This window comes from Gossypium arboreum, chromosome 12 (assembly GCF_025698485.1).
Source record: "Gossypium arboreum isolate Shixiya-1 chromosome 12, ASM2569848v2, whole genome shotgun sequence".
In the NCBI taxonomy this organism is placed as follows: Eukaryota; Viridiplantae; Streptophyta; class Magnoliopsida; order Malvales; family Malvaceae; genus Gossypium; species Gossypium arboreum.
Genome location: NC_069081.1, coordinates 431,964 through 441,766, shown reverse-complemented (window position 1 = coordinate 441,766; position 9,803 = coordinate 431,964). Strand labels below are relative to the sequence as shown.

At 34.9% G+C, this 9,803-nt stretch overlaps 1 protein-coding gene across 9 annotated transcripts; it reads left to right on the top strand.

Moving 5' to 3' along the window:
- The first annotated feature begins 2,606 nt into the window (after positions 1-2,606).
- LOC108457674 (serine/threonine-protein kinase Nek4) lies at positions 2,607-9,755 on the top strand. 9 transcript variants are annotated; one of them, XM_053023221.1, is made up of 17 exons: positions 2,607-2,968; positions 3,090-3,164; positions 3,627-3,746; positions 3,932-4,099; positions 4,284-4,350; positions 4,737-4,802; positions 4,959-5,005; positions 5,125-5,170; positions 5,264-5,344; positions 5,470-5,512; positions 5,640-5,689; positions 5,774-5,855; positions 5,996-6,045; positions 7,107-7,180; positions 7,427-7,478; positions 7,911-8,369; positions 8,901-9,755. In XM_053023221.1, the coding sequence occupies exons 4-17, from the start codon at positions 4,014-4,016 to the stop codon at positions 9,540-9,542; spliced, it is 1,845 nt and encodes a 614-aa protein (XP_052879181.1). In that variant the 5' UTR covers positions 2,607-2,968; positions 3,090-3,164; positions 3,627-3,746; positions 3,932-4,013; the 3' UTR covers positions 9,543-9,755. The 9 variants fall into 9 exon arrangements, with proteins under 9 accessions (XP_052879181.1, XP_052879180.1, XP_017612231.1 ...); XM_053023220.1 differs by having other exon boundaries at positions 3,051-3,164; XM_017756742.2 differs by lacking the exon at positions 3,627-3,746 and having other exon boundaries at positions 3,966-4,099.
- Positions 9,756-9,803: the final 48 nt, after the last annotated feature.

Here is a 9,803-nt window from a genome sequence, read left to right as displayed (position 1 = left end):
CTGCAAAATGGAATTTGAAATCCAGAAAGTGAAAGGAACAAGCACTTGTTGGTTGATGCTACAGCACATATCACTACATGTGTTATAACCTGCACATTTCCATGCCATTCAAACCTTTTTCTGTATCTTCTATGAATAAAAGTTTGCCATCCTCATTTTCTAACTTACCCACAATCATGAAGAATGCTAAATACTCCAGTTAAGGTCTTAAAGTTTTTAATGGTTATTCTTATAAGAGTTAAATTTTTTAAAATGATCATATAATGATCAAGTCTTTACGAGAGTGCTTAAATAAAATTTTTTTTATACATTTTTATGTGATTTGTAGTAAAAATTATTTATAGTGTATTCAAAGATATAATAATATTGGATTATTCCTGTGGTCCAAACTAGAAAATTGGAGTGGGGATCTTCTCTGATCTCTCTGCAAAGAAGAACGCATTCCACTAACATTTTGTGCCAAACTTTAGCAGCTTTTATCATAACTATCATATTATAAATGAAATCGTTTTGACCCTACCTTAAACTATGATTATCACTTCTCATTCAGCATATGGGCCGGTTGAATTACATACGCATATACATATGTCTACTTCAAATGCCACCACCAATGGTTAAGCTATTATGGATGCACCTTCAAGATGGGATTTGGCAAATTTGCCACCCACCTCTTCATCATGACATTACTGTTGTTAAGGGGAGACCGAGTTTGTCACAAGAATCTATAAAGCGTTATTTGTATAAAGTTATGAAAGTTATCTCCTAATTTTGATGAGAATTTGAACGCCTATATAAACAATGAGTTCAAAGACTTAAGGGATAACATGCTAACCCACGAATGTCCTTAATGATTCAGAGTAAAGGATTGACTCATACCATATGCAATTGTGCATGGTTCATCTTCTTTAGGCCATTGACAAAGTATTTTCGTTTTGTAAACTGATCATCACTTTAAACTATCTCTTCACGCACTTAGACAAATTTAAAAGATAAAATCTCTACAGTAGTCAATACCAACCCATTAAAGAAATTGTCAACATGAAATTGTTGTTAAGTTACTTTTCTTTTGTTTAATAGATGGATGTTTCCTAAAACTTATTAAGAATTTATGTTCTATTAAAAGAAAAAATATTAGAAAACCTTTGATTAATCCCCTTTACAAGGCCATGAATATTGAATCAAATTCTAAAAACTAAATCATTCAGCCCTATTTTAGAAGGGAGGGTCATGTTAGGTACATCACAAAGAGTACATAACTAGAAATTTAATGAAGAAATTGATAGCCTAAGGATACCAATTTCTATAAACCTCCTGCTGGCACACAACACTTATGTTACAAGTAGTTATCACCCCCACAATGATACCTACCATAAGTAATACGATTTTACGAAAATTGGAAGGATGAAAAATATTCTTTTTTCATAAATGTTCTTGGAAGGAAAGATGAAAAATGAGAAAAAAGAAAGTAATTTTTTTTCTTCGTTGCTTGGTAGAGTTAAAAAATGAAAGAAGATAAAATAAAACATCTGAAAATTCATAATTTTAAACTAACATCCACTTCTCTCTTATTTTCTCTCATCTCATCATTCCAATTTACTTGGTAGAGTTGAAAAATAAAAGAAAATAAAATAAAAAATTTAAAAATTCATAATTTTGAACTAACATATATTTCTCTCTTATTTTCTATCCTCTCATCATTCCAAATTAGAAGAATTGATTTTTATGTATTAGGATAAAAATTGATCATCCCTCTTATGTCTTTTCCTCTCACTTTTCTTATACACCAATCACACTCGAGAGATGAAAGAAGAGAGTATAAAAGCGAACAGAAGTCAGACATTGTCCCGTTTGAACCAATGGCATCTGCCTAAAATACAAAGCATTAGCGAGAATAAAAAGTCTAGACATAAATACTTAAATAATGTATACTTAAATAGGTTGATTCTAATTTACAGTTTTTTCTATACACCTAGCCCAAGATACAACTACCTGTCCGATAACAACAACAAATACAACACATAAAGTTTAAAGAAATGGTGGCACTGACTGTCCTAAGAAGAACCAATAAAACCTTGAATTTAGCAAAATTGTTATGGTTTCCCTGAATGGTTTTTTTCTGGGTCTCACCTGAGCTGGAAGATTTGGTAGTTGGTACCAATAGGCATTTACTTTCAACCAATTTAAAGGTTGGGAACTCATTTTCAAGCATATCAATCTAATTGACTTCAATTACCTTATTGGGCCTACCATATCAACTTGGGGCCTTCAACTCTTTGGTTCGGGCTTTTAAAGCCGACACCAGATTTTTTTTTAATGATATAAAAACAATATTAATTTGTAAATAATAATAATATTATTATTTAAGCTTTGATTAAATTAATATCAATGTCTACTCAATTATAAAATTACTAAATATTTTTAAAAATTATTATAATTTATATTTTTAATTAAATAACTTAAATTACAATAAAATAGATAAATGATTTAGTTGGGAGGTTTAAGAGAGTGAGAATCTTTGGTATTGGTATTATTATTTTTTTATGTTTTTTTTTTCCTGATTTATATATAATTTAAGCTTCAGTATTAGTTTTTAAAATAAATAAATAAGGTTAAAGGGCCAATTGGAATCTGGAGGAGTCCAAATGCAATCTTTATAAGGTAGCCAGTCAAATCAATCTCACCGTCAAACTGCCTTCCGCGAAACCTTTTAAAACGCTGTCGTTTTTTGACAACAATAATCATAAACTAACCGTAGGCTGAGGATACCAACAAATCCCGGTACGGCGTCGTAGAGAATCCGAAACCCGTGTACCTCCTTTGGTTTCTTTTCAAGTATATTTTGAATTTCAAATACTTGCCTTCTCTACACAAGTTTCGCTCATTTGCCGCTCTCTCAGTTTCCTCCTTATCTTTCTCCCAAACTCATTAATGATAAAAATAATAAAAGATTACTGCTGCTCTAAATAAGGTGAGAATCTTTCACGTGTTTTTGAAATTCAATTTCCATGATATCAGTAAATTCAAAAACTGATTTAGACATTTTGTTTAAGTTTTAGCGAAATGAAGAATCTATTTCTTTAATTATTTAGTTTCAAAGGTGTTCGAAAAGATCCCGCTTGTTCTCTTTCAGCCGCCTCTTCTTCTTCTTCTCTTCTTCGCATAAGGTAAACTGCTTCTTTTGCTTCAATGAAACAATAGATAGAAGAAACTGCTTCTTTAACCTCTTCGTCTTTTATTATTATTATTATTATTACTTTTTTAGCTTCTTACTTTTAGTTGTTTTAAAGAAACAGACTAGAGGAGAGCGACTCATTTTACGTAGGCCTGTAGTTAAGAGTTGCTTAAATGATTTTAAAATGTTTCTTGAATATATTAATTTTGGCCTAGGATTTGTAGAAATGAAAATGTTAACTTCAACTATCCGGTTTAACGTTCGACTCGAGTCTTAGCCAATTAATTATCTAGTTTTTTTCTTCTTTTTTTTTACTTTTTCAACGAAAACAACAAATTATTGGCGTACACATAGACGTAGTGGTTTTGTTTGTTTGTCCGTTTGTTTTGGATTTTACCTAGGCCTGCACGTAACATGATTTTAAAACGTTTCTTGAATATTAATTTTGGCTCAGGATTTGTAGAAATGATTATGAAAATGTTTACTTCAACTTTCCGGTTTAAAGGACGAATCGAGTCTTAACCAATTATCTTCATCTCAACGAAAATGGAAATTTATTGGCGTATTTAGAGCGGTACTGGTTTGTTTGTTTGTTCATTTTGTGGATTTTTTTTTGAAGTATGTATATTGCTTTTCCGCAGTAAGTTACTTTATAACTGATTTATGAGAGTAGTCAGCTCTGCGTTCAGTTCTCATCTTTTTTTCTCTGAGGATTCAATTTTTTGATTCTCTTGTTTTAATATTAGTGTTACATTGCAGAAATATTGGAAACTAATATACTTGTTGAAGTAAGGTTGAAAGCCCTTTGACTTGGAAGCAAAAGCGGGGCAAATCCTTCAATATGGAGCAATATGAAATTCTAGAGCAGATTGGGAAAGGGTCTTTTGGTTCTGCTCTTCTTGTGAGGCATAAACATGAAAAGAAGAAGTAAGTTTAATTGCAATTTCTATTTCACTCTGTTGTTCAAATTTCACAGCTCGCTTATGTGTGTCCATGCACTTTTTGTATGTATAGGATTGCACTATATTAGTTACATTCCTTTGTTTTGATATTATCATCATTGTCGTATTGTGTTAGTTGATATTTGCTTGCATTCTTCTTTTCGTTCTAGGTATGTCTTGAAAAAAATACGCCTTGCTCGCCAGACTGATAGGGTCCGTAGATCTGCCCATCAAGAGGTGAGTTCTTTTATTGTCCTGCTTGCATTCGTCTTACAACAATGTGACGCGATTTACATCTCGCTTGTCTTTATTAAAAGTTGGTTGATGTACGTGACTAAATAGTTTCTTTCAATTTGGAGATATCATCAAAATTCTGAGAAAGTTTTGAAATGAAAGATTTACTTGACTCATAGGTAATGTTGTGATTAAAAACATCTGCAAGTTGTTTAGATCTAGTATGGCTGGTTATGAATAAGTAGATACTTCATTATTTGCATATTAAATGATGTTCTTGTTCCCCTGCTTTTTAAAAATTTCTCCACGGTTGGCATCTCTTATACGCGAAGTTATGTTCCACTGTTCAAACAGTGTGTTAAATTGCTCTTTTGGTTCCTACGATGCAGATGGACCTGATTTCTAGGGTAAAGTGTCCGTTTATTGTGGAATACAAAGATTCTTGGGTAGAGAGAGTAAGTACTTTTTTCTTTTTATTCTGCCTCATGCTTCTTTGTTTCATAGTTTTCATGTTTTGTTTCCTCTGTTAAAGCTCTATAATCTTCACAGTTTACTATATGCATTAATAACTAATATTTCCACTGAATGTTGTTTCTTATTTTATTTTGCAGGGCTGCTATGTTTGCATAATCATAGGATACTGTGAAGGAGGAGATATGTGAGTTATGATTGCTATCTGATTGGTATTTTTAAATTGTTTTGCAAATAACAATTGCCTTGGGCATTATTTATTTGCTCTTTCATCTCACTTCTCCATGTTTCAACTGCACGTTGCAGGGCTGAAGCTATAAAAAGAGCCAATGGCGTGCAGTTCTCTGAGGAGGTAGTTAAACTCTCGGCCTACTTTGCAAGGACTTGGCTATCTGTAACACTTTAAATCGTACTTCTGTTTTTCCACTTCATAAATTATACACAGAGACTCTGCACGTGGCTGGTTCAACTCCTAATGGCACTTGATTACTTGCATGTCAACCATATTCTTCATCGTGATGTCAAGGTTGGAGATCTCTTTTTGTGAAGTTTGGTCAGTTTAATGCATGCAAATTTGTTCTTAAGGCATTCAAAACTATAATTTTGCTTCAATGTATATATATTTTTTTGACAAAAGATCATTTGTTTCAGTGTTCAAATATATTTTTGACAAAAAATCAAGACATACGTCTAGGTAATTGTTCTTAATGCCTAATTTTTGTGATTTACTTTGTTTACCATGTGCCACTCTCACCTTTGTGACTCTGTCTCGCGCTCTGTGTTTTAAACATAGCGTGTTTCTAAGACGTTCACCTATGCAGGTGATTTTGGTCTTGCTAAAATGTTGACTTCCGACGATCTTGCTTCATCTGTGAGTATCAGAGAGATCGTAAGAGTTTTTTGCAGTTTTAACTTTTGCTTTATTTTAATACTATAGTTTTTGCTCTACATACAGGTTGTGGGAACTCCTAGTTATATGTGCCCCGAGCTACTTGCTGACATACCATATGGTTCTAAGTCAGATATTTGGTCTTTAGGTAGCTTGCAACTATTAAAATTTTATTTTGGTCGAAAAGAAAAACTACTAAAGTTTTAGTAAAATCTGAGTTTCATTGCTGTTCTCTTCCCCTCTCACTGTCTCTATTCAGAATATATCTAATGTAATACATGTTTCCAGGATGCTGCCTGTACGAAATGACAGCTCACAAGCCTGCATTTAAAGCTTTTGTAAGTTTTTATAACTGCCTTTGACAAAGACCCTTACTTTTTGCCACTTCTTGACGTAATCAAAATTTTGTTGGTACGGAAAAAAATCACATTCTTTTAGCAATCTGGAAAATGAACCGATCATCACAAAACTTCTATTCAATTGTTTTTTAGGACTCAAAAAATAAGCATCTTGTTATTGAGTACTATGATGTTTGAAAGTATTGTCCATTTGAATGCTGGTGATTCAGTTTCTAACATGTCCTTGTTTTGTTTTCCTGTTCTCTTTCTCATCCCTAATTAAAGTGCTTATGGTGCGACAACATGAAAATTCCCATTAAGAACTTAGGCTGAATGGAGTTTTAAAAGTAAGCAAATTTAATTGGTGGAAAAGATTATTACCCTAGTTTTGGACTGACTTGCAATCTGTGTCTTAGATTGAAGATTGTCTGAAGGATCGTTATCCTAGCCTAGTCGGCATCTGTTTCCACATATGTTGAAGGCGGATTCACTGTAACATAGATCATCACTTACGCAAATTTAATTGGTGGGAAAGATTATTACCCTAGTTTTGGACTGACTTGCAATCTGTGTCTTAGATTGAAGATTGTCTGAAGGATCGTTATCCTAGCCTAGTCGGCATCTGTTTCCACATATGTTGCAGGGGATTCACTGTAACATAGATCATCACTTAATCAAATTTAATTGGTGGAAAAGATTATTACCCTAGTTTTGGACTGACTTGCAACCTGTGTCTTAGATTGAAGATTGTCTGAAGGATCGTTATCCTAGCCTAGTCGGCATCTGTTTCCACATATGTTGAAGGTGGATTCACTGTAACATAGATCATCACTTTACACTCGTCATAAATTAGGACCTGATCTTGACATCCTAGTGTTAAGTTGGATTGCTAATTATAGTGTCAGATAATAGAATCATATTGGAAGATAAATGTCCATATGCTACCTGTAAGATGAGGAATGATGTCATGTTCATGGATGTTGCATATCCCTTTAATGGTCTTCCATTCTTTTGCCTTTTTTAACACCTACAGCTAACTTCTATTTATGTCTTCTTATAAGGATATCCGGGCTCTCATTAACAAAATAAATAAGTCTATGGTGGCTCCTTTACCAACCATGTACTCCAGTGCATTGTGAGTCTCCTATCCTCTTTCTTATACGATATTAATGGTGCATTCTAAATACAATGTCACTTTTTTTAATATTTTCTGCACTTTGTTTTTCTCTTTTTCCTTTTATCAAGGGGTTGTCAAAGGTTTGAACATGGGACAAGGGGTTAACTAAAGATTTAAATCAAAGCAAGTCTTTTTTCACTGCATGAATGACATTCTGCCTTTATTGTTATCATTGTTTTCTCTAATTATTTTCCTGTGCTTCAGTCGCGGACTCATAAAAAGCATGCTACGGAAGAATCCAGAATTTAGGCCAAGTGTATGTTTCTTTTCCCTTCTCGTTTATCCTATACTGCCTTTACAGACGCAAACACAGGAGATATCGACAAGAGAAATAACATGTATCAGAAAAAGGAGATGAAAAGCAGTACTTGGACTTATTACTAGTATTTTACTTTTGGTAGTGGATCAAGTTATCAATAATTAGATCAGGCTGACAGATATTAGCTTTCAAGAAGTTGGTGATTTAGCAATTCTCTTAAAACTTTGAACTTGTGGCCTCAAAGTTGAGATATAAGTTCGTTCAAATTTTGGAAAAACGGAAATAAATGCATGTAACATTTTATATATGTCAAAACATCTTTTTCGGTGCATTAGCTTTCTAGATTCGAATATAGTTGTTGCAAGCTTAAACCCTTCAACTACTTTTTGTCTATAAACTAAAGCACCTCATGAATGGAAATGCCTTCAGGCTTCAGAGTTGCTCACTCACCCACATCTTCAGCCGTACGTCCTCAAAATTCATCTGAAATCAAGTAGCCCTAGGTGCGACGACTTCCCAACTCGGTGGTCCGATTCCAGCTTCATGAAGAAAACTAAATTTGTGGAGAACGATAGTATGCGTTTTAGTGACATAGGCAGAAGGCGGTCATTCAGCAACGACAGGGCCTTGAACCCTAGTGTATCTGAAACCGAACAAGACTCCTTAAGCGGTATTCGAAGAGTGCAGGAAATCCCAAGTTATTTGTTTGAAAAGTTCACAGAATTTTCTGTTGGTATTGACAATGAAGATATTACAGCTGACAAGTCAACAGCCACAAAGTTTTCCACTGTTGCTAAGACCCCAAGGTTGACTCCAGCAGTGTCCGTCACTTCAAGGAAGCATATAATACCATCGAAGATATCCAAAACTGGTCAAAAACATGATTTGGTAAGTTACATATTTATCTATATCAGAGTTAAATGATCTTAATTTCTTTGGTGCTTTGGGTGTGACATGCATATATCATCTCTCAAGTTCCCTATTCTTAAATTTCCAAGTAATTGAGATTTGAGATTAAGACTTTCATACTTCAGTAATTGTTGTTTTCATGTTCTCTAAAATGTTTTGGCCTGATCCCTTGATTAGTAAGGCTAGCTTGATAAAGCTATAACTTTACAGTGTTGGCCGTCTCTACTATAAACACCATGTAGAAAGCTTTCCCTTTCACCAAATTATGAGGCCTACTCTAGCCTAATTTGATGACAGCTGACCTCTGCTTTTTTACTTCTGTGATTAATCCTTGAATACTACTCTAGCCTAATTTCTTGAGTTTTTCGAAACAGAGAAATCATGAACATTTATAAGTTGAAAATCCTGGTCATTTTCTTATGTTAGATATGCAATATTTATGTGAACCGAGAACGATCATCTTTCAATGAGATCTGGGCGCATTTGTACTTAGCCTGTTAATATGTGCAGGTTCCAGTATCACAAACGCCATCAAGCAGATCATCCTACTCATCTCGCAGAGTATCTCTTCCATTGCCATCAAGGACTGCAGCCATTGTGACCCCCTATGGAGCCAATGTCGGTTCACTTCCCACCACGAACTCCCCAGATGTCTCTGTCAACGCCCCACGAATTGACAAGATTGCAGAGTTCCCTTTAGCTTCTTCTAACGACCCGGTTTTACCCATTCGTCAAACCTCATCAACATCAGCCAAGTGCTCTTCTTCTTCTTCATCGATTGACAGTGCTGACCGTTCTATAACAAAGGACAAGTGTACGGTTCAGATTTTGGAAAAAGCTGTCGCCACATCGAATGTCAGCGATCAAAGCCTTGGAGTTGCACAAGATGGGAGTGAAGGCGGCTCTGAGCATCACCGTGCTGCAGTATCAATCCATTCATCTTCTGAGTCACGGCAACGGCGGTTCGACACTTCGTCGTACCAGCAGCGTGCAGAGGCATTGGAAGGGCTGCTTGAATTCAGTGCAAGGCTCTTAAAACAACAAAGGTATGACGAACTTGGGGTTTTGTTGAAGCCATTTGGACCAGAGAAAGTGTCTCCCAGGGAAACTGCAATCTGGTTGGCTAAGAGCTTCAAGGAGACCCAAGTCTAAGCTTGGAAAAACTAATGCTTCGTCAGTGATGCCACTTGTACATAACTGACTTTGCCCTGCCCCTTTCCCTTTCCCTAGTTTCAAAAGTTGTAAAATTAGGATGTCTTCTTACTCGAAGACAGCTGGTGGATTCCTGATGCGGATTTGGATCTTTTGCATAACCCCTCTAATGGTTGCAATATGCAATTGCTGGAAAGCGGAAATTGTCTATAACTGAGCCCCTTGGTCACCCTGGAAAAGGAAATAAAAAATCGAAACCTA